The 24,738-nt window shown below is 55.5% G+C and overlaps 2 protein-coding genes across 11 annotated transcripts; both read left to right on the top strand.

Annotated features, from left to right (window-relative positions):
• The first annotated feature begins 5,122 nt into the window (after window positions 1-5,122).
• Window positions 5,123-11,629, top strand: MEN1 (menin 1). Of its 3 annotated transcripts, none has more exons than XM_019737697.3 (10): window positions 5,123-5,279; window positions 5,676-6,136; window positions 7,092-7,300; window positions 7,501-7,629; window positions 7,919-7,959; window positions 8,038-8,125; window positions 8,763-8,899; window positions 9,322-9,457; window positions 9,932-10,096; window positions 10,314-11,629. In XM_019737697.3, coding segments are annotated over exons 1-10 (1,851 nt in total). In that variant the 5' UTR covers window positions 5,123-5,277; the 3' UTR covers window positions 10,797-11,629. The 3 variants fall into 3 exon arrangements, with proteins under 3 accessions (XP_019593256.2, XP_019593258.2, XP_074192740.1); XM_019737699.3 differs by having other exon boundaries at window positions 5,154-5,291; XM_074336639.2 differs by lacking the exon at window positions 5,123-5,279 and adding an exon at window positions 5,327-5,382.
• A 284-nt stretch (window positions 11,630-11,913) lies between these two features.
• On the top strand, window positions 11,914-24,501 carry MAP4K2 (mitogen-activated protein kinase kinase kinase kinase 2). Of its 8 annotated transcripts, none has more exons than XM_074336623.2 (32): window positions 11,918-12,099; window positions 12,225-12,282; window positions 12,519-12,609; window positions 12,699-12,763; window positions 13,063-13,118; window positions 13,411-13,458; window positions 13,544-13,586; window positions 13,971-14,043; window positions 14,123-14,254; window positions 14,331-14,393; window positions 14,772-14,853; window positions 14,944-15,051; window positions 15,464-15,542; window positions 16,054-16,112; window positions 16,738-16,781; window positions 16,867-16,905; window positions 16,996-17,059; window positions 17,156-17,261; window positions 17,368-17,432; window positions 17,514-17,555; window positions 17,652-17,736; window positions 17,831-17,910; window positions 17,998-18,058; window positions 18,150-18,267; window positions 21,889-21,947; window positions 22,028-22,131; window positions 22,227-22,404; window positions 23,159-23,227; window positions 23,348-23,434; window positions 23,673-23,743; window positions 23,843-23,898; window positions 24,008-24,501. In XM_074336623.2, the coding sequence occupies exons 1-32, from the start codon at window positions 12,004-12,006 to the stop codon at window positions 24,093-24,095; spliced, it is 2,469 nt and encodes an 822-aa protein (XP_074192724.2). In that variant the 5' UTR covers window positions 11,918-12,003; the 3' UTR covers window positions 24,096-24,501. The 8 variants fall into 8 exon arrangements, with proteins under 8 accessions (XP_088645803.1, XP_074192721.2, XP_074192726.2 ...); XM_074336624.2 differs by having other exon boundaries at window positions 11,919-12,099; window positions 16,996-17,029; XM_088789677.1 differs by having other exon boundaries at window positions 11,914-12,099; window positions 16,996-17,053; window positions 17,514-17,736; window positions 24,008-24,238.
• Window positions 24,502-24,738: the final 237 nt, after the last annotated feature.

Below are 24,738 nucleotides of genomic sequence, written 5' to 3'. Positions count from 1 at the left end.
ATTAAAGGCCTTGTGCCCACTCAAGAAATGTTTGCTCTACATCTTGAGATGCAGAAGCCCAAAGCAAGGGCCCAGGGATGCTGAGGCCTCTTGCAAACTAAAGCCTCGCCAAACTGCAGAATGGCTGCTTCCCCAGCACCCAGCAATCATGTAACCAAAAGATTTTCACATTTTTACATTTTTTTAACAATTTTCTCCCAACATTTTATGTTGACAAATCTCACACCTACAGAAATATCAAAAGTCTATGAATTGTGTTCTCTTTACCTAGATTGACCTGTTGTTAACATTGAGCTGCTTTTACTTTACCTCCGTGTCTATCCATACATACCTACAGAGCATGCGTTCTGCTACCATTTGCAAGGAAGTTGCAGACATCTTGAACTTCACACCTAAGTACTTTACAGGCATCTCAAGAATAAGGAGCAACCAGAAGCCACTGCTGTTTCGAGAGATTTAACATCAATACAACAATATCGTCTAACACACAATCTGTTATGGGTTGAATTGGGCTCCCCCCCAAATTCATATCTTGAAATCCTAACCCCAAATTTCTCAATATATGGCCTTATTTGGAAATAGAGTCCTTGCAGATGTAATTAGTTGAAATTAGGTCATTTGGGTGGGCCCTCATCCAATACAATGGGTGTCCTTTAAAAAGGGGGAAATTTAGACACACACACACACACACACACACACACAGGGAGAAGGCCATGTAAACATAAAGGCAGAGATCGGGGTGATGCTTCTAGAAGCCAAGGAATGCCATAGACTGCCAGCAAACAACCAGCAGCTAGGGGAGCCGCCTGGAGCAGACACCTCGCAGCCTCAGGAGGCACCAACCTTGCTGACACCTGATCTCAGACTTGTAACCTCCAGAACTGTGAGACAATACATTTCCATTGTTTAAGTCACCCAGCGTATGGTGCAATTGTGTCAAGAATGTTCTTTACAGCATTTTAAAAACTTGAGTATCCAATTCTGGATCACATGTTGCATTTGGTGTCATGTCTTTTTAGTCTTCTTTAATCTGGAACAATTTCTCTCTCTCTCTCTCTCTCTCTCTCTCTCTCTCTCTCTCTCTCTCTCTCACACACACACTTTCTGTTGTCTTTCATAAATTAACATTTTTGAAGGGTCCAATCCAGTTATTTTGTAGAATGACCTGTAATTTGCATTTGTCTGATTGTGTCCTCGTTAGATTCACATTTAACTTTTTTGTTAGGAATATTACATAGCTTCCAATGTATGGTGATGGAAAGAGAACTGACTCTGGGTGGTGAACACACAATGTGATATATAGATGACGTATTACAGAATTGTACACCTGAAATCTGACTAACAATTGTCACCCCAATAAACTTTAAAAAAAAAAATACTACATAGCTGATGCTATTTTAAATTAATTCCAATAATACATTTTTTTTGGTAAACAATTAGGGGCTGAATTCCCCTGAGTCCCTCCGCTTCCCTATACGGTCAGTTTATGTTAATGTGCTCCATACATGCCCGCACATACATGTCGGTGGAGAGCCCTCCCCTGGCCTCCTTGCTTCCATTAGCAGGAATCAAGTGAGTGTCAGGACGCTTCGTAGCTTGGCAGGAACCCCTGCCCTCAGTGTCCTCACACTCGCAGCTGGCCCCCAGCCCAGCCCAGCCTCGAGATCATGAGAACCGGTCCTGCCTTTTATCCCTGTTGATGAGTTTCACCACAAGGGACTCAGGCCTCCAGGTTCTCCATGGTTCCTGCCATCCCCTTTCCTGAACCATCTCTACCTTCAGCCCCTGTGACCTTGAGAGTCGATGGCCCATTTTTTGCAAAATCCCGTATGTCCTCCTCCCCTTCTGCAAACTGTCCGTAACCCTCCTGCACTAGCAAAAACCTTGCCCTCCCCAAGGTTACTACTGCTCCCTCCTGAATCCACAGACTTTCCACACCTCTCCTGCCACCGGGCCTGGAGGTGGGGTAGGTGTCCTCCTGAATCCTCATCTCAACTTACATGCATCCTCCCTCCTTTCAGACATTCATGTTTGAGCTCAAGTTATCAGCTCATACCACCCACTTTCTTTCTGACACACTTCTAGATAATCTTAGCTCCTGGCTTGCTGTTAGTCTCTCTGTCCTACTCCTGCTTTAATTCTTAGGGACTTCGATATGCCCGTGGGTGATCCAATTGCCAGGCCTCTCAGTTCCTTGGACTTCTCCCATCTCGTCCTCTGCCCCACCCCAGCCACTCACCCGCACAGCCATGTTGGAGAGCAGCACCGTCCTATTGGCAGCCACTTGAAATATGGATCGTCGGAACTGAGACGTGCTCTGAGTTTCAAATACATACCAGATTTCAAAGACTTGGTGAGGAAAAAATACACGAGTTATTAATAATTTTTATATTGATTGCAAATTGTAAAACATTTTGGATATAATTAAAGTGAACCTCACTTATGTCTCTTTACTTTTTTTAATGGAGGTACTAGAAATGTTCAAATTGCCTATGAACCTTGTGTTAGGTTTCTACTGGAAGCACAGCTCTCGGTCTTTTCATTGCCGATAACGACAACCCTCTCCCCATAACCTCAACCTCAAGCATCCCACTCTCCAACCAATACCCCTATCTTTCCAGCACTCCAACTCCAAAACCTTTTGACCCTGTTGGAACTTCCAATCCATTAATTTTGCCACACTTTTGCTTTCCCTCATTCTTCTTGTGTCCTTATGTTCCTCCTCACACAACCTCAATTCTAGGTCAATCGTTAGTCACCTTTTTTGCATGAATGTATTTATTTACTCAGCAAATATTTGTTGAACACCAATTACATGTCAGACACTATTCTAGGCACATGGGACACATCGGTGAACAAAACACGTTCCTTGTGGAGCTTATATTTCGGTGGTAGGAGGCAAACAATAAACAAGTAAATGGTATGCCAGAATAGTGGTTCCAAACTAGGCGCAATTTTGTCCCCCAGGGGACATTTGGCAATGTCTGAAGACATTTCTAGTTATCACAAGGGCGGAGGGGTGCTCCTGGCATCTAGTTGGTAGGAGCCAGGGATGCTGCTAAACATCCTGCCTTGCATAGGGGCCCCCAAAGATGAAGGATTATCTGGCCCCAAATGTCAACAGTGCCTGCCTAGGTTGCACTAGGTTGAGAAAATCCGCTCCAGACATTGTTAATGCTTTAGAAAAATTTTAAAAAGTAGAGCAGGGTGGAGAAATTAAAAGAGAAACTTGGGTTGGAGTGCGTGATTTTTTGGTCCGTCTGGTCAGGGCTGGGTCAGCCTTACTGAGAAGGTAACATTTGAGCAAGGGTGTCTAGGAGGGAGGAAGAGAGCCCCACTAGGCTTCCTAGTTCATTCAGAAAATTGAAGTACCCACCACACAAGCCTGAGTACTCTGCCTTTTCCAATTATTATAGATAAATTGTTTGTGCTCCTAGCAAAGACCACACTTGTCACTTGGGAACTCCCATTCTCTCCATGCATTCAAGGCCATCAGTCCTGCAGTTCTCTCCTATTAAACAATAGCAACAACAGCTTTCTTTGACCCTCTTGCCCCGCACCAACTACCATCTTATTTTTCTCCTTCTCTGCTGCAAAGCTCCCTGAAAGAGTTGTGTATTGTCACTGTATCCAATTTTTTCTTTCCTCCCATTTTTCTTGTGTCCAAGAACTTTGGGCTTTTTCTCCCAAACTGCTCTTTTCCCCCTCCTTTTTCTGCCTCCCCCCCCACTCCCGTTCAAGCCGTTGTTTCTCAGTCTAGTTGTGTTGGACACAGCTCCCTGGCCCATGCTGTATTATGAGCCTTGCGCTCCCCCTGGCTGAGGCAGCCGGTTGTCAGTCGTCCACTCACAGCAGCTCACAGTGGCTGTCCTGGCTGCCGGCCACTCACTTGGGCAGTACATGGTAGCCCGTGGCAGCACTTCCTTGGTGATCTCATCCCAATATACACTTCACCCAGCTTCCCTTAATGTTAATATCTTACACAACCAGGTATAGTTGTCAAAACTCGATCGATGAAAACTGAATAGAGCAACAGACTTTATTTGAATTTCACAAATAGGGCTCTGAGGAACCTAAGACTTGATTGGTTTGGTTTTCAAATGCAAGGTCCCATACCCCTAAGTTCCCCCAGTCCTTAGCAAAGTGGGACAGTCGGCCACCCTATTCACCAGATTTTCCACTAGTGTCCTTTCTTTTGTTCCAGGATTCAATCCAGAACACCACAATGCATTTAGTTGTCCTGTCGTCTCCTTAGTCTCTACTAAGTCTCTCCTTAGTCTCAACAGCTTCTCAGTCTTTCCTTGTCTTTCATGACCTTGACACTTTTGAGGAGTCCTGTCATCTATTTTGTTAAATGTCCCTCAGTTTGGATTTGCTGGATGTTTTCTTGTGAGTAGACAAGGCTTATATGGATTTTGAGGAAGAAAACCCACAAGAGGTGAAGTAGGGCAGAAATCTGCTACATATTGCTACATATCCAGTGCCTAAAATTGAGTGCCTGGCCTATTGTAGACACCAAAAATCTGTTGAATGAGTAAGGAAATGAATGAATGACTGTAGAACTTATTTAGTATTATTTTGAAGTTTTAAAATATTGATATAAATACTATCCTATCGTACATAATTGTTCTGCAGCTTTTTTCCTTCAACAGTGTCCTGAAGATCCATTTTAGGATGCAGAGAGCTACTTCATTCTTCTTTTACTCTACTACAAATAACTATAATGTTTCTTTAGATGTTCTTCTTTCCACATGTTAGATTTTCTCATGGGCAGAACTGGGGGGAAATTGCTAGACATAGAGTGAGCACATTTACATGTTCATGGATATTGATAAATATCCAACTAAAGTGGCTGAACACATTTACATTCCAGCAGCGTTTGAAAATACCCGTTTTCCTCACATCTTGCTGGCACGTGATAACCTACAGAAGCGCAGAGACCTCCGGAGGGTGCGTGGTCACTCCCCGGACTGCATATCCCAGAATGCAGTGCGGTTTCTCCGCTACCTGATCTGCGTGAAATGGAACGACCAATCCCTGAGGACCTCAGGAAGGTGGAGCTGTCTCCACTCCTCACCTACTTCTGGGGCTCCGAGAGCAGCGGACTACCACTCCCATAAGCAACCGCGGACTGGCCCGGCTGGCCACCATTTCAAGGCTCGGCAGGGGCAGGAGAGGGCTCTGGCCTCCACTTCCCGGGAGGCAGTGCGGCCCGAGGGGCGGAACTCCATTTCCCAGCAGGCTCTAGGCGGCGGGCGCCGCGGTGCCTTGTGTGGGATGTAAGCGAGGAGGTGGGCGCGGGGGACTGAGGCCAGGACTCGTATTGGGGTTTGGGGGACTTGGTCTGGGGGCGCCTTCCCAACGAACTCTAGGACTCCGGGGGTACAGTCGCAGGGAGGGGGCGGGGCGGCCATTAGGGATCCTCAGCGGGGTTCTAGGGGCGCACCCTCATTAGGGCCAGGGCTCTTGGGGCTGTGGGGGAACGAGGAGGCCCTACAGCATCGGCTGAGGGGGTCTCTTCGACGCAAGAGGAGGAGCAGAAGATCGGAGGGTGAAGGGGGCGGGGAAGCAAGGGATCGTGTGGGTGCGGGGGCGGGTGGAACCTTAGCCGAACCAAGGAGGGGACTCCCCCCGGCCGTGCCCACCCGACCCTCCCTCCCCCGGCTCGCCCGCAGGCCGAGGCCCGCCGCCATGGGGCTGAAGGCCGCCCAGAAGACGCTGTTCCCTCTGCGCTCCATCGACGACGTGGTGCGCCTGTTCGCAGCCGAGCTGGGCCGAGAGGAGCCGGACTTGGTGCTCCTATCCTTGGTACTGGGCTTCGTGGAGCATTTCCTAGCTGTCAACCGCGTCATCCCCACCAACGTGCCGGAGCTCACCTTCCAGCCCAGCCCCGCGCCTGACCCTCCTGGCGGCCTCACCTACTTCCCCGTTGCCGACCTATCCATCATCGCTGCGCTCTATGCCCGCTTCACCGCCCAGATCCGAGGTGCCGTGGACCTGTCTCTCTACCCTCGAGAGGGGGGCGTCTCCAGCCGCGAGCTGGTGAAGAAGGTCTCTGATGTCATCTGGAATAGCCTTAGCCGCTCCTACTTCAAGGATCGGGCCCACATCCAATCCCTCTTCAGTTTCATCACAGGTAGGAGCTTCACAGGTGGCAAGGGGGGAGAATCCTGTCCCACCTGAGAACCCTGGCCTACATATTTACAACACTGGATGGTTTACACGCCTTGTGAGGTTGGGCAGGTGTTAATCCCTCCTTTGCAGTTAGGGAAACTGAAGCCCAGAGAGGGGAAGGGATATGCCAAAGTCACACAGAATGGCAGGGCTAGGACTAGACCCCAGTCACTTGGTTCCAAATATGTTAACCTACCTTCTGCAACGCCCCATCCCTGCCATTGAGCAGCTATGGGGAGTTCTACAGCCCAGCATGAGGCACAGAGGGTGGCAGCAGATTGGAGGTGGGAGCTGAGGAGCCAAAATCAGGCTACATTTGAGACAAATGAAATACCTATGAAAATGTTTTGAAAGTGAACAGACCAAGGGCTTCACCTCTGGTGAAGGCTTAAGGTTCAGACTTGCAAAGATCTCTCTTTGCTCCAAGCCCAGTTGACTGGCAATCACATCCTGGAGTGCTGTATTGAGAAGGAATCTGAGGCTGCTTCTGAGCTTAGCGGTAAAAGAGTGCAGAGATAAATCGGGAGTATTTGCCATTGGGTGTGTGAAAAAAGAGTGTTCGCCAGAGGTCCTATTTGTGCTAGCTTTGTTATATGATAGACACAATAAAATGACAAAATCCTTAAATTAACAGAAACATATAACATGGTTGCAAAGCAAGAGAAGGAACGGTCAAAGGCTGGGTGGAGCTAATGGAAGATCTAAGAAGGTCTGTTAAGGATGGGGAATGGAAAGGGAGAGGGAGAGTCTTTGAACACATAGGAGGGAGGGGCTAGAAGGGTAATGGAAGAGTATCTGAGGTTTGGGTGTAGGCTTGGAGTTGAGGGTGGCAGGGAACATGGCCCTTCACTACCTAACCCCCTCCCCCCGGGGCCAGAGCCCAGAGGACCCTGTTTCATTACCTCCCCCTTCCACAGGCACCAAACTGGACAGCTCTGGTGTGGCCTTTGCTGTGGTGGGGGCCTGCCAGGCTCTGGGTCTCCGGGATGTCCATCTTGCTCTGTCTGAGGACCATGCCTGGGTAGTGTTTGGGCCCAATGGAGAACAGACAGCTGAGGTCACCTGGCATGGCAAGGGAAATGAGGACCGCAGGGGCCAGACGGTCAACGCGGGTGTGGCTGAACGGGTATTGCCTCCTCTCCTCCCCCTTCACACTCCTATCCTAAGCCACCCAATGGGCCATGCTTTCCTGGGCCACACTCCCCTCTTCCCATCACCACCTATATATGTCAGGAAGGGGATGAAAAAGGGCCCCTTTCCTGGCTGTCATTCCCTGGAGCAGGTACAAGTGGGCCATCATGACATCTGGTCTTGTCCTCTCCCAAGAGCTGGCTGTACTTGAAAGGATCATACATGCGCTGTGACCGAAAGATGGAGGTGGCATTTATGGTGTGTGCCATCAACCCTTCCATTGACCTGCACACCGACTCCCTGGAGCTACTGCAGCTGCAGCAGGTGAGGTGTACCCGTGGAACCTTGGGCAGGGGGATACATTCCCTCCCTGCGCTCCACCATCCCCTTCTGTGACATGGTTAACAATTCCGGGCCTGGCCTTTTCCGGGCCTCTTGGGAGAGTGGAATTGAGATGTGAAAGGGCTTTGACTCCAATAAGGGGCTGGTTCCTGGGTTCTGGCCCCTCCTACCTGGTGGGAGGTCCCTGCTGATAATGGGCCCCACCTCTGCCTCATAGACTGAGAATTCCCTTCCCCTCCCCACAGCTCATACCCTCTCTTTTGGCCCCTAGAAGCTGCTCTGGCTGCTCTATGACCTGGGACATCTGGAAAGGTCAGTAGGGGGAAGTGGCCAGGCTGGGCCTCGGGGCTGGAGCCCGGGTTGCAGCCTGGACTCATGACCCTTTCCCAGGTACCCCATGGCACTGGGGAACTTGGCCGATTTGGAGGAACTGGAGCCCACCCCTGGCCGGCCAGACCCACTCACTCTCTACCACAAGGTGCGGCTGTGTCTGGAGGGTACAGAAGGGAGACCCAGCAGTGGCTGGGGTGCCCTTCTACCTGGGGACTGGAGGGGCTGGTGAGAGAAGAACTCGGTATACTGTGGTCTGTCACCCACTTTGTATTTACCATGTACATATTCAGTGCAGTCATGGCTGGGAGGTGCTCTGGGAGTGATTTGTCACCTTAGCCCTTTTTCTGTTGCCTCTCATTGTCCTTCCCGGAGTATAACAGAGCTCAAATGTGGGAGTATTGAGGACAGGGTGTTAACTTGGGGTGAGGAGATAGAAGGGATATTGGGTTGTGCTTGGAAGGTTTTGGTGTTTCCGTAGGAGTATGTGGCAAAGCCTGGGAAGGGACATGCCCTGAGCTTGGAGGACGGACCCCTTCCCTTCCCTAAGCCTTGTTCTGTGAGGGTCCCCACCACCTGCATTCTGGCCCAGGTCTCATCAAGCAGTCTTGCAGAACCAGGGAGGGGCACCTGATAGAGAGGATGGCAGGAAGTAGAGGTGGGATTGGAGATGGCACTCTCTGGGATCTTGCCTATTGTCCCTTTTGGGTATGATCCAACGGGACACTCATGTCATTGGTGCAGCTGGGGGCTGCCTTCCTGAGGCCCCTCTGCTCTTCCCCCAGGGCATTGCCTCCGCCAAGACCTACTACCGGGATGAGCATATCTACCCGTACATGTACCTGGCTGGCTACCACTGTCGCAACCGCAATGTGCGCGAAGCCCTCCAGGCCTGGGCCGACACAGCTACTGTCATCCAGGAGTGAGGACCCCCACTAGGGCCTCAGCCCACCTTTTCTTCCCCTTTTACCAAATTTCCAACCCCCCTCATCCAGGAGTGAGGCCTGGGTCCCAAGCCCCATCCCTTCTAGTCCCTAGGCAGTCAGGCCACCACCACCCAGGAGGTAGGGACTCCTAATGAGGGCCTTTCCCTCCCTGCCTCTCATCTCCTCCTCATTTCCAACCACCATCATCCATCAGTGGAGCCCACACCCCCAGCCCCATGTCCCCCCTCCTCACTCTTGCTCGGAACTGACACATACACCATCATTTCGGAGTGAGGATCCCAACCACTCACCTGGTCCCTGGATGACCCAGGAAAGGAAACCTGGGCTCCATCCCCCATCACGTCCCTGGGGGGACCCACCACGGCCGAGGCCTCACTGTGCCCTGCTGCTCTCACAGCTACAACTACTGCCGGGAGGATGAGGAGATCTACAAGGAGTTCTTTGAGGTAGCCAATGATGTCATCCCCAACCTGCTGAAGGAGGCAGCCAGCCTGCTGGAGGCCGGCGAGGAGCGGCCAGGGGAGCAGACCCAGGTGAAGGGCTGGAGCTCACCTGGGTTCACCTTTCTACCTGATCAGGGCTCCCAGTCACAGGACATGGGGACTGGTGGAAGGTGGACTGAGGAAGGTGGCCCAGCGCAGAGAGCTCTGTTGTCTTCAGCAGTAGCCGAGGTCCTGGGCCTGGGTTTGAGGGAGCTGAGGGTGTGTTGGGAGTTTCTACCCTGTGCCTTCAAGTAAATGGGGTGTGGAAGTCCATCTCTTTCAAGGCCAGGGCTCCTCATTCAGTTGAGGGGGTGGGCTGGAGGTCAGGGATAGTTCCCCCTTTTCTCCCAAGTCCTGGCTAAGGACCGATTCTGTAAAAGGAAGGAGGTGCTAAGAATTTTCTCCCCCTGTGCTCACCTCTTCCGGAGCCGGGGCTCTTTGCCTAAATGAGGGACCTGGTCTGTGCCCTCTAATAAGGGGCAAATAAGGGTCTCTGACCTGTGCCCTCCTTTCCCCCTTGTCCAGGGCCCCCAGAGCCAGGGGTCTGCCCTCCAGGACCCAGAGTGCTTCGCCCATCTGCTGCGGTTCTATGATGGCATCTGCAAGTGGGAAGAGGGCAGCCCCACGCCTGTGCTGCATGTGGGCTGGGCCACCTTCCTTGTGCAGTCCCTAGGCCGTTTCGAAGGACAGGTGAGGGGCAGCTGCATAAGGGGACTGGGGAGGACAGGTGGTGACAGCAGCTACAGAGGAGCCAGAGCCTTTGTGGCCCTGAAGAGGATCTGCTCACCATCCCCTCTGGGTGCATATGAGATGGAGGCCTCACCACAGGACAGCTGAGGCTGGGGCCTGGGGATCCAGCCACTGGCTTGCAACCTTTGCCTCATCTTGGTCTCCCCATCCGGCCTAGGTGCGGCAAAAGGTGCGCATAGTGAGCCGGGAGTCGGAGGCGGCCGAGGCGGAGGAGCCCTGGGGAGAGGAAGCCCGGGAAGGCCGGCGGCGGGGCCCACGGCGGGAGTCCAAGCCCGAGGAGCCTCCACCACCCAAGAAGCCAGCATTGGACAAGGGCCCAGGCACGGGCCAGGGTGCGGTACCAGGACCCCCCCGGAAACCCTCAGGGACGGTCCCGAGCACTGCCCGCGGCCCTGAAGGTGGCAGTGCCGCTCCAGCGCCACCACCTGCTGCATCACCACCACCAGAGGGTCCGGTGCTCACTTTCCAGAGCGAGAAGATGAAGGGCATGAAGGAGCTACTGGTGGCCACCAAGATCAACTCAAGTGCCATCAAGCTGCAGCTCACCGCGCAATCGCAAGTGCAGATGAAGAAGCAGAAGGTGTCTACACCCAGTGACTACACTCTTTCCTTCCTCAAGCGTCAGCGCAAGGGCCTCTGAACTACGCTGGGACTCCCTGCCAGCCCAAGGGAGCCGGCCTTCGATCCTGATCAAGGCTCCACTCCAGCCCCTGGCCAAGGGGGCCTAGGCCTGGCCTCCAGACCCCACTCCTACCCAGAACTGAGGCTCTGGTCAGCAGAGTCAGTCTCTACCCCAGCTCCTGTCATTGGACATAGGTCCGAAACCCAGAGTCCCAGCTGGCCAATTGAAACCCCACCCTGGGCCCCAGCACCAATCCTTAAAGGTCCAACCTCGGAAACTCAGACCCCACCTCAGAACTGAGGCTCTAACCATAGGCCTGAACTGTGTTTTGGGTCACTCCCAGCCTGTGGGGCTGAGGTTTCACCCTAAACCCTAGACACACAAGTGTTCCCTGTCTCCAGTCTGGGAACCTAGAATCCTGCTTGGCCCCTAGGAGAACATTTCCGCACTTAAAATTTCTATCCCTTGGGGGAGAAAAAAAAATTTCTGTCCCTTGGGAATCCAAGCCCCCTACCCTAAAGTACTTAAGAGGCACTTGCAGAATTTGGAAATTCTAGCTTCCTCCCCTCCCTAGCCCACAAGTCTGGGACACTGAAACTCCAAACTCCGGCCCAGGCCTGTGTGAATCCTGAGCTCCGCCTCCTTCCTGACCAAACTGGCCCTAGATCAGAGCAGACCTCTTCTGACCCTCTGGGAACCTCCCCTAGGTCCAGTATGTCTCGGGGGACCCCAGAGGAAATCTGCAGGTGTTTGTGAGTGGGTGAGGGGAGCCTGATCTCTTCCTGTTTTGTACATAGATTTATTTTTCAGTTCCAAGGAAGATGAATACATTTTGTAAAAAAAAGAAAAAAGTACATGTCCGTGTTTCATCTGGCAATTGGGGGTGGGGGGGCAAACGAAGAGATGGAGTACCCTCTTTCCTATGCCTTCCAACCCTCTGGGCTTTGGGCGCCCCACCTGTAGAATGAGGGAACCGGTGGTTGGCGGAAGTGCCTCGGCGCTGCCAGCTCTGCAGCGCCTCGGGGCTTCCCCTCGCAGCCGAGGGCCCGTCCCGCGGGCGCCTCCTCCCGGCCGGGCGGCGGGACGTCCCCAGCCTGGCCCCGCCCCGGGCCCGGGCCCGGGCCCCGCCCACGCGGCCGGCACCCTCCCCGGCGGTCCCGCCCCGCGCCGCCCAGCGCCGGCTCCGCAGCTCCTGCCTGCCAGCCGGCCCGCCCGGCGCCGGGCCATGGCGCTGCTGAGGGACGTGTCGCTGCAGGATCCGCGGGACCGCTTCGAGCTGCTGCAGCGCGTGGGGGCCGGGACCTATGGCGACGTCTACAAGGTGCGCCGGGCGGCTGGACTGACGGGAGAGCAGTGAGGAGGGTGCCAGCTCCGCGCCCTGACGCGGGATCCAGCCCCCAGCCCCGCCCCCCTCCTCATTCCGCTTGTCCCCCTCCGCCCCTGCAGGCCCGCGACACGGTCACGTCAGAATTGGCTGCGGTCAAGATAGTGAAGCTAGACCCAGGTGAGGGCCCGGGGCCAGGGCCTCAGCCCTGGAGGGAGGGCAGAGAGCCTCGCTTCGCTGTGTGAGGGCCAGAGTTGACATTTCAGAGACCTCCTGAGAGGCAGGCCCCTGGAGGAGCTGTCTCCAGGCACCTAACGCTCCGAGGGGAGAAGCACTCCGTGCCCCTTGGCAGATGAGGGCACTGAGTTAGGGCGATCTCTCTACATCCCCCACCCATGATGCCCTGTGCTCCCCAGGGGACGACATCAGCTCCCTTCAGCAGGAAATCACCATCCTGCGTGAGTGCCACCACCCCAATGTGGTGGCCTACATTGGCAGCTATCTCAGGTGAGGCCACTTTATTCCCCTGCCCACCCCCAGGCAGCCCCCATGTGGCCCTGCCATGTGCCCACCCCAGCTCTGTGTCCCTGCCCCAGGAATGACCGCTTGTGGATTTGCATGGAGTTCTGTGGAGGAGGGTCTCTGCAGGAGATTTACCACGGTGAGGGCCAGGACTCCAGGCCCCAGAGGGCCACAGCCTTCTTCCCACCCCCACCCAACAAAGGGCAGGAGGGGAGAGGTGGGACGCTGGACTTGGTTCCCTCTCTACTCTTCATTGGCTTTGTGACCTTGAGAGAAATACTATCCTTCTCTGGGCTCTGTATCCCAGACTGTGCAGGGAGGGGATGTGGCCAACACCTTTTTCACCTAGCAGTGCCTGCTGCTTCCCCAATCGGGGTGGCCTGGGAGGGTCAGCATATCCCCCAGATTGCCATACCAGCGTTCGCCCCTTCATTTCAGCTACTGGGCCCCTGGAGGAACGGCAGATTGCCTATGTCTGCCGAGAGGCACTAAAGGTAGCACCCCCAGTCCCCAGGAGCTGTGGGCAGGGAGCCCAGCTGGCCAATGTGGGGGTGGGGGGTTAGAGCGCCTCAGGCAGGGCTGGCCTGAGGGGCTGTGGGTCCTGGGGGAAGGGGCCCCAGCCCTGTTGCCGGAAGCAGCCCATTTCCCTCTTGGTTCAGTCACTTCCTGTTTGGGGAGAGGGGAGGAGGAAGCGGCTTGGGTGGGGGGCCCCAGTCCTCAGAGGGGGTTCATGAGAGGTGGGATGGTGCTGGGTAGCTGCCCTCAGGGGCTCCTCTCTGTCCCCAGGGGCTGCACCACTTACATTCTCAGGGGAAGATCCACAGAGACATCAAGGTAGGGTCTGGCCTCTGGCATCGGGGGAGGGTGGAGGAGGCTCTTGGGAGCACCAGATAGGATTCTCTCTCCTCCATTCCCACAGGGAGCCAACCTTCTCCTCACTCTCCAGGGAGATGTCAAGCTGGGTCAGTACCCCTGGGACACAATCAGGGTGAGGGTTCTGTGGGAGCTCCTGATGTCTTAGAGTCTGCATTCAAGTGCTGGGTATCCTTGGGCAAGTCATTTTACCACTTGAGCCTCAGTTTCCCTATTGAAAAAATGGAACAATTCTCCCTGCTAGAAGTTTGTTATGATTGGGTCTGTATAGAGTCCAACAGGTGACTGAACACTTGGTCAGAGATCGAAGGCGGTTGACCCCTCTCAGGAGGGGGACCTGGCCTTGGCAGTTGTAGTTGAACTTGGTCTGCCTGCTGTCTGAGTTCTGCCAGGTGCATCCTGAGCCGGGGCCCTGGAGGTGGGTGGGGAGTGGCAGCCAGAAGGAAGGTGAGAGTCACTCTTTCTCCCTGCAGCTGACTTTGGGGTGTCAGGCGAGCTGACGGCATCTGTGGCTAAGAGGAGGTCTTTCATTGGGACTCCATACTGGTGAGGCTGCATCATGGGCTGAGGGGGCAGGGGCCACAGGTGGGGCACCCAGCCATCCTATCTGTGACCCCGCCTCTAGGATGGCCCCGGAGGTGGCTGCCGTGGAGCGCAAAGGTGGCTACAACGAGCTGTGTGATGTCTGGGCCCTGGGCATCACCGCCATTGAGCTGGGAGAGTTGCAGCCCCCTCTATTCCACCTTCACCCCATGAGGTCAGCTGAACACCTGCCCCTTGCCTGACCCCAGGGCCCTGCTGACCCTTGACTCCTGACCTTGTGCTCTCTACAGGGCCTTGATGCTCATGTCCAAGAGCAGCTTCCAGCCACCTAAGCTGAGAGACAAGACGCGCTGGTGAGGACCCACGGCCTCTGCTGGGGCCCCCTTTTCAGCCAGTCTGCATGGGGGTGGAGGAACTTTCTGCCAATTGCTAGGGTACAGCCTCAAGAGCCCTGTCGTCTCTGAGCCTCCAGAGACCATCTGTGGGAGGGGCCTGGGCCCCACCTCTGGGCCCTGGATGGTGTGGACAGGGAAGAAGGGCAGATGGTTGATGATGGAGGAGCCTCCATGTTGCAACCGCGGTATTGCTCAGGCCATTTGCGCTCGGCCTCGGGCTGGCTCCTTCCTGGGCAGGCCCAGCAGACTCCTGGAGTGGTGGCAGGAAGCAGGTGGCAGGTTGTCCTGCATGAGGGCTGAAACTGGGTTTGGGGCGGGGGGCTCTTATGCCACTAGGACCCAGAATTTCCACCACTTCCTCAAGCTTGCCTTGACCAAGAACCCCAAGAAGAGGCCAACAGCAGAGAAGCTCCTTCAGGTGGGAGGAGGGGAATGGGGCGGGGGTTCAATGCTTGAAAGCAGGGTCCTCAGGGCCAGGGACCAACCCGAGTCCCCCTCAATCCTACAGCACCCATTCACAACCCAGCAGCTCCCTCGGGCTCTCCTCACACAGCTGTTGGACAAGGCCAATGACCCCCACTTGGGCACCCCCTCCCCAGAAGACTGTGAACTGGAGGTAAGTGAGGGGAGCTGGGGAAACGTGTCTTGGCCTAGGCTGATTGTAGGGAGAGCAAAAGTAATATAGGTCAAGGTCCCTTTAAGTTGAATATTTCCCGCGTGGGGAGCTTCCCTCCAGGTGAGCCACCCATTAAGAATCTTCCTTCAGCCTGTCTTGCCTCCCTGTAGGTTCCTGCCCTTGGTCCAGGCTGACCCTGAACCTCGCTCAACCATCTTGTTTTCTGTGTGATCTTACTTGCCTCTCTGTGCTGGTTTTCTCATTTGTGAAATGAGGGTGCCATTTAATCTCATAATAATCTTAGAGGGTTGTGAAAACAAAACATGTTGATGTGTGCAAAGTACGTCCAATGATACGTACTCAGCGTGAGGCGAGTGCCGGGTGTGTGTCCACTGTTTGTGTTCTTTCTTAGACTTACGACATGTTTCCAGACACCATTCATTCCCGGGGTCAGCACAGCCAGGCTGAGAGGACCCCTTCAGAGATCCAGTGTGAGTTGGCAGGGGGTGGGGTGGCTGTGTGTGTGGATTTGGGGGAGCTGAGTGTAGTTTTGGTGGGGGGCTGAGTTGTGATTTTGGTGGGAGGCTGAATGTGTGGTTTTTGTGGAGGTGTGTGTGTGTGTGGACTTGGTGGGGGGGCTGAGGGTGGTTTAGGGGGGCTGTGTGTGGTTTTGGTGGGGGGGGCTGTGTGGATTTGGTGGGGTGTGTGTGTATGTGTGTGTATGTGGATTTGGTGGGGGGGCTGAGGGTAGTTTGGGGGGGCTATGTGTGTGGATTTGGGGGAGCTGAGTGTGGTTTTGGTGGGGGGCTAAGTGTGTGGTTTTGGTGGGGGGGGGTGTGGACTTGGTGTTGGGGCTGAGGGTGGTTTTGGGGGGTCTGCATGTGGATTTGGGGGAGGAGCTAAGTTTGTGGTTTTGGTGGGGGACTGTATGTGGATTTGGTGTGAATGTGGGGGTACGTCCTGAGATTCCAACCCCCAAATCTTGTATGCTGGGTCTCTCAGTTCACCAGGTGAAATTTGGTGCCCCACGCAGGAAGGAAACGGATCCGCTAAATGAGCCGGTGAGGGGGCTGGCTGTGTGGGAAGGGTGGTTTGCAGGGGTGGGGGGGCTAGGGTGCTATACTGGAAGTCAAGCATCTCAAGTCAAGGATGTCTGAAGCAGTGGCAGCCTGGCGCTTAAGCCTAGGAACGCTGTCTAAACAGGCCTGTCGCACCCAGGGACATGGAAGACTGGGGGCTTCTTCCTGGGCCAGATTCCTCTGGACAGTCATCTAGAAGGTGGCAAGGTGACCACACCTTTCTAAACAGTGGGCCTGTCACACGCCTGAGCCCCCACCTCCCCCTGTTCAGTGCATTTCTCTCTGCCTCAATATCTGCGTCTGTCACTGGTTGTCTGACTCACCATTTCTCTGCTCTCACTGTCTCTTTTTATCATCATCTCTTCACTCCCACGGTCTCAGTCTCTCTACACCTTGTTCTCTCGCTGTCTCTGTCTCATTCTCTTGCTGGGAGTCTGTCTCTCTCACAACCTCTTTGCCTCTCATTCTCTCTCACAAGTCTCTTGCCTGTTACCATCTCATTTTCCATCTGTCTGTCTCCTCTCTCACAATCTCTCGATCACCGTCTCATATTTCCTTTCTTTCTCTCTGCCTCTCTCTCCGTCTTTCTGACTTGGTTTCCCCACAGTGGGAAGAGGAGTGGACGCTGCTGGGAAAGGAGGACCTGAGTGGGTGAGTGTGAGAGAGAGAAGCTGCAGGGGAGGTATTGGGGACAGCAGGAAAGGCTGACCTCTGACCCCATCCCCTCCCTGCTCAGGAGCCTGCTGCAATCAGTCCAGGAGGCCCTGGAGGAAAGGTGAGGGGCTGGGCCCGGAGGAGGAATAGGGCAGCCAGGCCTGGGCTCAGTCACATCTCACCTCATTTCCCTCTTATTCATCCACCACAGGAGCCTAACCATCCGACCAGCTGTGGAACTCCAGGTTCGGAGTGGCAGGAAGCTGGAGGTGGGGGTGGGGGAAAGTGCTACAGAGGGTGCAATTAGGGTGGGACCAGGTTACAGGGTGATCTGCTAATAGCTGGGCTGGGCCCACCTACCCTCCTGCCAGGAACTGGACTCTCCAGACGATGCCATGGGAACCATCAAGCGGGCCCCATGCTTGGGGCCATCCCCGCCTGAGCCTCCAGCTGAGGACCATCTATCCAGCCCCCCAGGTGAGTCTTAGGCTTGGGGGACTAGGAGGCAGGCTCAATGTGAGGGCTGGGGCTAGAATTCATGTTGAGTCTGTGCCTGCCGGAACCCCGCCCCTGCCTCTCCTAGGCCCTGACAGCACCCCGGTTCTCCCCACCACCTGGGCCACCATGAAGCAGCCGGAGGATTCTGAGGTGAGGGGGTGCTACCGAGGGACTGGGGGTATGACAGGCCAGGAGTGTCCCACCAGCCCTGACTCCTCCCTTCCCTCCCAGAGATCGTCTTGCCACGGGCTTCCCCCGACCCCCAAGGTGCACGTAAGTGTTTGCCCTGCCCCCCACCGTACTGCCGCCATGCAGCCCTGCCGCCCACTGCCCCTGCTCTTCTTTACCAGCCTCTCGCATCCTCCCCAGATGGGCGCCTGCTTCTCCAAGGTCTTCAATGGCTGTCCCCTGCGGATCCACGCTGCTGTCACTTGGATTCACCCTGTCACCCGGGGTAGGCCAAGGGCAGGGAGGAAGCAGGAGCCTGGGAATCCCCGGCTTGGGCCAGGGGGTGTGGCTGACCTCTGACCCTGCACCCAAACCTGCAGATCAGTTCCTGGTGGTAGGGGCTGAGGAAGGCATCTACACCCTCAACCTGCATGAGCTGCACGAGGATACACTAGAGAAGGTGAGGCCCAGCTGGCTGTGGAGGGCAGAGGGCCTTGGGGGGCCTGGGGTCCTGACCCCTATCCATCTGTCACTCTGTGGCCTCCAGCTGATTTCACACCGCTGCGCCTGGCTCTACTGTGTGAATAACGTGCTGCTGTCGCTCTCAGGTACAAATGGGGGCAGGCACGGGGTGGGACAGGCAGGGGTGCACCCTGCCCAGCAACACTCTCTGAGCCCCCCTTTCTCCCTCCCTGGCAGGGAAATCCACGCACATCTGGGCCCATGACCTCCCAGGCCTGTTTGAGCAGCGGCGACTACAGCAGCAGGTTCCCCTCTCCATCCCCACCAATCGCCTCACCCAGCGCATCATCCCCAGGTTGGGGGCCCGTGAGGAGCCGGGGTGTGCAGGGGAGAGGATAGTAGGGGGAGGCAAAGGGGCAGAGCCAGAGCTGGAATGTGGCCTTGGCCCTTATTGGGGCCTTAAGATATTAGACATGTCAGTTTGCCTCTCTGAGCCGGTTTCCTCATCTGTCAGTGCAATCGATAGCCTCCCCCACACACACACCTGAGGCCTGTTGGGAGGCAAGAAGGAGATAGTGGATGTGAAAGTGCTTCACAAACTGTGGGAGCTGTGGTTGTTTGAATATGGGCTAAATGCTTGCTGAGCACTTAGCATGCGCCATGTCTTATGCTGGGCTTGGAGACAAGGAGTGAAATGAGTCCTTGAGCATCAGCACCTGGTACTGAGGTGAACTAGAAGGAGAGCTGCGAGGGGCGGGAGGCCTCCGAGAGGTCAGCTTTGCTCATGGAGTTCGGAAGTGCACAGAGGTCCTCTAGGCAGATGAGGCAGAGGGAAGAGCAAGTGTGAATGCATGTTGGTCACCTGAGGAGTTATAAGGTGTTTGCAGAGCAAGCTGCACAGGTGGCAGAGTGCCTTCTTTGATGCCAGGCCCAGGATTCGGGCTTTGTCCAACTGGCCTTAGCACCCTGAGCATTTTAGAAGGACCCCACTGTGTGTCAATCAGGAGCCTTCCTGTTGCAGGGGATTCAACTCACTGGCTTAAGCACCTGTAACTGAAAATCTAGGACTGTTCGCTTCAGGCCCAGCTGGACCCAGGTGTAAATGGTACCATCAGGAACCTTTCTGCATCTCTTGGCTCTATTTTCCTCTTGTCGTCTTCATTCTCACATGGGCTTTCCAGTTAACTGATGGGTGCCCGCCGTGCCAGACCAGTGCTGCACTGGCTAAAACCCTGTGGGACCAGAACTTCTATTTACAAGTAATTCCCGCAAAAGTCCGGGGGCCAATTCTCATTGGTCTAGCTTAGGTCCGTGCCCACCCCTGAGCCAGTGTCTATGGCCAGACGAAGAGTTCGAAGGGAGGGGAGCGCCAGGCCTGGGTCCCGTGCCCTTTTGTGGAGCTGGGCGTAGGGAGAGAAGTTTGACTGGACAGATGAAAAGAGGCATCTGCTGGCTGGCCATGGTGACAGTGGAAAGGATAGATTGCAGGGGGAGGCTGAGGACACCTGGAAAGGAGGCCAGCGTAGTGACCTGAGAAGGTGGGGTTTAGGCTATGGTATGGGGAGAACTGGACAGAACCAAGCAATACTGAGGAAGTGGGGTTGAGAGGATTTGGGGACTGGTCAGAGTGAGCGTGAGGGAGAGGGAGGACTTGGGAGACCGCCAGAGGAGCAGATTGTGTTGTGTGTGAATGAGGTGTCCGGGGAGGTGTCCAAGTTAGTCCCTCGTTCATTCAGTATCTACTCAGCACCTAGTATGTGCCAGGCACTGTTCTGGGGGCATACTACACGTCTGTGAACTGAGAAGGCTTTATATTCTCCAGATTTTGTTGAGACAGGCAAACAATCACCATAAAAAAGTATATTCTGTGATGATGCACTGAGGGGAAAGTGCTGTGTAGACGAGGGCCAGGAGGTGTGGAGCATGGACTGTGGTTTTAAACAGGGTGGTCTGGAAGGACCTCGCAGAGATGGTGCTTGTTTGAACAAAGACTTGGAGGAGGTGATGGAACAAACCCCGTGAACACCTCGGGGAAAGGCATCCCAGGGAGGGGGAACGTCAGTGCAAAGGCCCTGAGGCAGGAGCAGGCCTGGCCTGGTTGAGGACCAGTAAGGAGGGTGGTGTGGCCAGAGAGATGACATGAGAGGAAGATAATCTGAGAGGGCTCTGTGGCCACAGTGAGGCCTTTGGCTTTGACTCAGAGCAGCCTGAGGGTCACTGCAGAAGAGAGATGTAGATCGAGGGATCACTCTAGCTGCTGTGTTGAGAATAGACTTAGACGGGATAAGGGTGGAAGCAGGAGACCTGTCAGGAGGCTGTAGCAATAACCAGAGGGGAGGTGATGGTGGCTTGGGTTAGTGGCTTGGGTAGCAGTGAGGAAAGTGAGAGTGTTCGGATTCTGGTTTTATTTTGCAAGTTGAACCAACAGGATTTCCTGACAATTGGTAGATGGAAGAGAAAGAGGAGTTAAGGATGAGTCAAAGCTTTTTGGCCTAGGCAACAGGAAGGATGGAGCTGTCATCAACTATGGGTGGAGCAGAATTCAGTGTTGTCACATTGAGTTTGAGATGCGCACATGGGACCTCCATCATCCGTTAGCTGGGTGAGGCCGAGTTCCAAGGTGGGTGGCCGGACTATGGGCTTATGGACTCGGACATTATGACAAGGTGGATGGTGGAAGCCGTGGGCCAGGCCAGTGGCCACACCACCTGAGGAGATGGGGGCCCCGGCCCTTCTGCAGTGTGCTCACCTGAGGACCTCATCTGGACGCCCAGCATCAGGGCTTCCTAAGCTCAGTCCCCAAACCAGTCTTTGCTTTGGCCCAGGACCTATAGGAAACAGGCCCATTGGAGCCCTAACAAGTCACAGGCAGCTTTGGGCGTGTGCTTGGGAAATCACGGAATCCCAGTGTCCACTTCAAATGTAAACAACGGAGAACCAGAATTGTTTGGAGAAAAAAAATCTAACACAAAAATCTCTCTCATCCGAAAGGCCAGTTGGGGAAGAGAGTGGGAGGAACGAGGGGAGGGAGAATAGGGAGGACAGAGGGGCAGAAACAGACAGGCCGGCAGGCGTTGGCTTCCTCGGTGGGGCCCACATCCTGGCAGAGTGCAGATAGGGCCGGGCTCGCTGGGAGGAGGTGGCAAGCCTGCTGACATGTAGCCCTATTCATCAGAAGAAGAAACAGGCTTAGGAGGTCCCTTGGGGGTTTGGGGGACAGTTAGTAACCAAGACAAGAACCCCACGTCTCCCCAGGCACCCAGGTGAGCCAGCCACTGGCTGCACATGGCCATGGTCTCAGCTGAAGCAGCTGGGGACGGGTCATCGCGGTTTCCTTCAAGACTTAAATCTCCGGCCTGTTTGCCCACCCATGACATGGGTCACGTGGGGCGGGGCGAGGCTGGGAGCACCCAGGCCTGCCTTAGCTCCTGGCCCTCCATGCTCTCGTCTCATCATTCATTTCTCATTTATATCCTGCTTTTGCCAAAAAAACGATTTTCAGTGACTGGAAATAGGTGTGAAATTAACAACAGGCTGATAAAAGCTCGCCTGTGTGAGTACACTCAATGTGCCAGGCTCTGCTGTACGCCCTTCCCTGTATTAACTCATCGAATCCTCTTTGCGACTCTATGAGGGGGGATGCCACTGTTATCCCACTCTACAGATGAGGAAACTGAGGTGTGGAAAGGTAAAGTGACTTGCCCAAAGTTACACAGAGGTAATTCTGTGATCCAGACCCCTGGACTGGACTGGACTTCCCCATCCAGGCTGTAAACGTGGGTGCTGGAGCTGAGAGACTGACTTCAGAGCCTGTGTCCTTCACAGCTGTGTTTCATTGCAGGTTGCTTTGCCTCTCTGAGCCTCAGTCTTTAGCCTGTAAGGCAGAGAAGATGATAGTATCCACCGCTTAGGGCTCTGTGGGGGCCTCGCCCATGGATGGCATCCATGACACATGCCCTGGTTGTCACCCCTACAGGCGCTTTGCCCTGTCCACCAAGATTCCTGACACCAAAGGCTGCCTGCAGTGTCGTGTGGGTAAGAGCTGGGCTGGACAGGAGTAGGGAAGGGATGGGGCGCCAGCCCAGGCCGGTACCCACTGCTTGCCTCTCTTGCAGTGCGAAACCCCTACACAGGCAGCACGTTCCTGCTGGCCGCCTTGCCTGCCAGCCTGCTCCTGCTACAGTGGTATGAGCCGCTACAGAAGTTCCTGCTGCTGAAGGTGTGGGGCTGGTGGGTGCGGCCAAGGGGGCCCTCAGGCGGGTGGCAGGGGCCTGGGTGGGGAAATGGAGACCTGAGCACCCCTGCTGCCCCCAGAACTTCTCCAGCCCCTTGCCCAGCCCAGCAGGGATGCTGGAGCCACTGGTGTTGGATGGGAAGGAGCTGCCACAGGTGTGCGTGGGGGCTGAGGGCCCCGAGGGGCCTGGCTGTCGCGTGCTGTTCCATGTCCTGCCCCTGGAGGCTGGCTTGACACCTGATGTCCTCATACCACCTGGTAAGCAGAAAGGCTGGGCTGTCGTGTGTGTGTGTGTGTGTGTGTGTGTGTGTGTGTGTGCGTGTGTGTGCGTGCATGCTTGCTTACAGCTCTACAGAGACCTTGGGGGCCCCCAGCTCCCAGCCTCCCTTCAGCTGGGCTCCTATAAAAGATTTCATTAGACCAAAGGGCTCAGCAGCTAAGAAAAAACTGACCAACACTGCAGGGGCCGCAGGAACAGAGCCAGACGGGGCCAGGCAGGCTCCGTTCTGAGCGAGGAAGCAGGACCCTGGGTGTTGGGACAGCTCAGGAGCAGAGTGAGGGGCAGTGGGGAAAGGGGGAGAACGAAGGCCTTGCTGTGTCCCAGGCCCCGAACCAGGGGTCTCACACAGGATTTCAATCTTATTCCTCACAATGGCCCTGCAAGGTCGTCCTCCTCATGCCTGTGTTATGGATGAGGAAACCGAGGCTCGGAGATTTGAGGTCACACAGCAACTGAGTCACAAAGCCTTGTTCTCCTGAATCCGGAACCACTGCTCTCCCCCAGCTCCCTGGGACTCACCCCGCTCTGTGGAAGGGTCCCTTCACTTCTCTGAGCCTCAGTTCCCCAGCTGTGAAATGAGATTAGGCATCCTGACCCCACATCGGGCTGATGTGAGAACGAAATACCCTTATGGCCAAGGGCTGCCTGTAGCATGTCCGTCCGCCATTTCCTCTGGGGGCCACAGTAGGGCTGGTGGCTCAGCCGGGCCATGTCTCCCTTCTCTGCCTGCAGAGGGCCTCCCAGGCTCGGCCCAGCAAGTGATCCAGGTGGACAGGGACACAGTCCTAGTCTGCTTTGACCGTGAGTGCCCCTGGGGCCAGGGCTGTGGGCCACGGAGGGCGGGGGGTGAGGAAAGCATATAGGTCACCTCCCCAGAAGGGAGCCACCCCACCCCTGCCCAGCAGCCCACTCCCTATGCAGGCTGCGTGAGGATTGTCAACCTGCTGGGCGAGCCCACGGCCACACTGGCACCTGTGCTGACCTTTGACTTCCCCATTGAGACTGTGGGTGAGTAAGCCAGACACAGGTGGAGGGCAGGAATATCCCCAGCCTGGAACATATGATATGGGCCTGGGGCTGGCAGTGGGACAAGGAATCAGGTCCCCCAATCCCTCTTAAGAGCCATCCTGGTCACCTGCGGCCCGTGAGGACCGCTGGGGCCCAGACCTGGGCCCAGGGCATGACTGGGGAAGCCAGTGTCCCCAGGGCAGGCACAGGCCTCTCCTAGTGTGTCCGCCCCTCCTAGTGTGTCTGCAGGACAGCGTGCTGGCCTTCTGGAGCCATGGAATGCAAGGCCGTAGCCTGGATACCAACGAGGTGAATGGGACTCAGGAACCTGGCTGCCCTCCACCTAGTTGTCCCCACCTATTAGGAGAGGACCTGCTGGGGTGTCCTCAGGATCCCTTTTCTTCCCAGGTGACCCAGGAGATCACAGATGAGACCAGGGTCTTCCGAGTGCTTGGGGCCCACAGGTAGGAAGCACGTGGTGCCTCAGCCTCCCCTTCAGATGCCCCTGAGGCCAGACGGACGTGCCCAGGTGTCTTCCTGCCTTGCTCACCTCTGGTTCTCTCTCCCCTCCAGAGACATCATCCTTGAGAGCATTCCCACCGACAACCCCGGGGCTCACAGCAACCTCTACATTCTCACGGGCCATCAGAGCAGTTACTGAGCGGGCCAGGCCTGGCCAGTGGCATGCCCCCACCCCACCTCCATGCCTTAGCTGCAGTCCACTTTAGGCAGAGGGGCCCCTCCCAGATCAGAGAAGCCCAGGGCCCCGGTCTGCTGGGCTGAAGGGCAGAAATAATCCTGAGAAGTTCTGGGGCTGTGGAGGGGAGGGGAGTCCACCCACAGCCCTGCAATAACTGGACCAGAGGAAGCTGCTGTCACCTGCCCCTCCCCTTCGGGCAGCCCAGGCCCTAGTGCCCCATGGCAGGGTGGGGGCAGGCCCTGGGTGATCCATTCCATCTTGTTCCATTTCCTCTCCACTCTTCCTGCCGAGAGCCTGCCCCTGTACCCTGTCCTGGGAACATATTTAAAAGAGAGAACTATATTGGTATTAAAGCTGGTTTGATTTATTCCACTGGTTCCTCTGGGGCAGGTGCAGGGGGCACTGCCCACTGCCTCACTTCCCTCCTCTTCCCTCCTTTCCTCCCTCCCTCCAACACATCTTTCTGTGGCACCAGGTACTACAGATGCACATGGAAGGGCAGGCCACCAGTGTTGTGGTGGCTCCCACATGGGGGTGTCAGGCAGCAGTGCTGGGGAGGACAGTGGCCCCATACGGCATCTCAGGGTGCTGTGTCTTCCTGGGC

Source organism: Rhinolophus sinicus, chromosome 14 (assembly GCF_057876585.1).
Source record: "Rhinolophus sinicus isolate RSI-liver-muscle chromosome 14, RSI-T2T, whole genome shotgun sequence".
Taxonomy (NCBI): domain Eukaryota; kingdom Metazoa; phylum Chordata; class Mammalia; order Chiroptera; family Rhinolophidae; genus Rhinolophus; species Rhinolophus sinicus.
Note: the sequence above shows the minus strand (reverse complement) of the source record. Positions and strands in the feature narration are given on the sequence as shown.

What these genes read in the sequence shown, in the direction of transcription:
- MEN1 (XM_019737697.3), top strand. An exon ending in CACTCACTCTCTACCACAAG is followed by an intron (nt 8,126 to 8,762) that starts GTGCGGCTGTGT and finishes CTCTTCCCCCAG; the next exon opens with GGCATTGCCTCCGCCAAGAC. An exon ending in ACAGCTACTGTCATCCAGGA is followed by an intron (nt 8,900 to 9,321) that starts GTGAGGACCCCC and finishes CTGCTCTCACAG; the next exon opens with CTACAACTACTGCCGGGAGG.
- MAP4K2 (XM_074336620.2), top strand. Translation starts at nt 12,004, where the DNA reads ATGGCGCTGCTGAGGGACGTGTCGCTGCAGGATCCGCGGGACCGCTTC. An exon ending in TCTGCAGGAGATTTACCACG is followed by an intron (nt 12,764 to 13,062) that starts GTGAGGGCCAGG and finishes CCTTCATTTCAG; the next exon opens with CTACTGGGCCCCTGGAGGAA. An exon ending in GCAGGAAGCTGGAGGTGGGG is followed by an intron (nt 17,060 to 17,155) that starts GTGGGGGAAAGT and finishes CCCTCCTGCCAG; the next exon opens with GAACTGGACTCTCCAGACGA.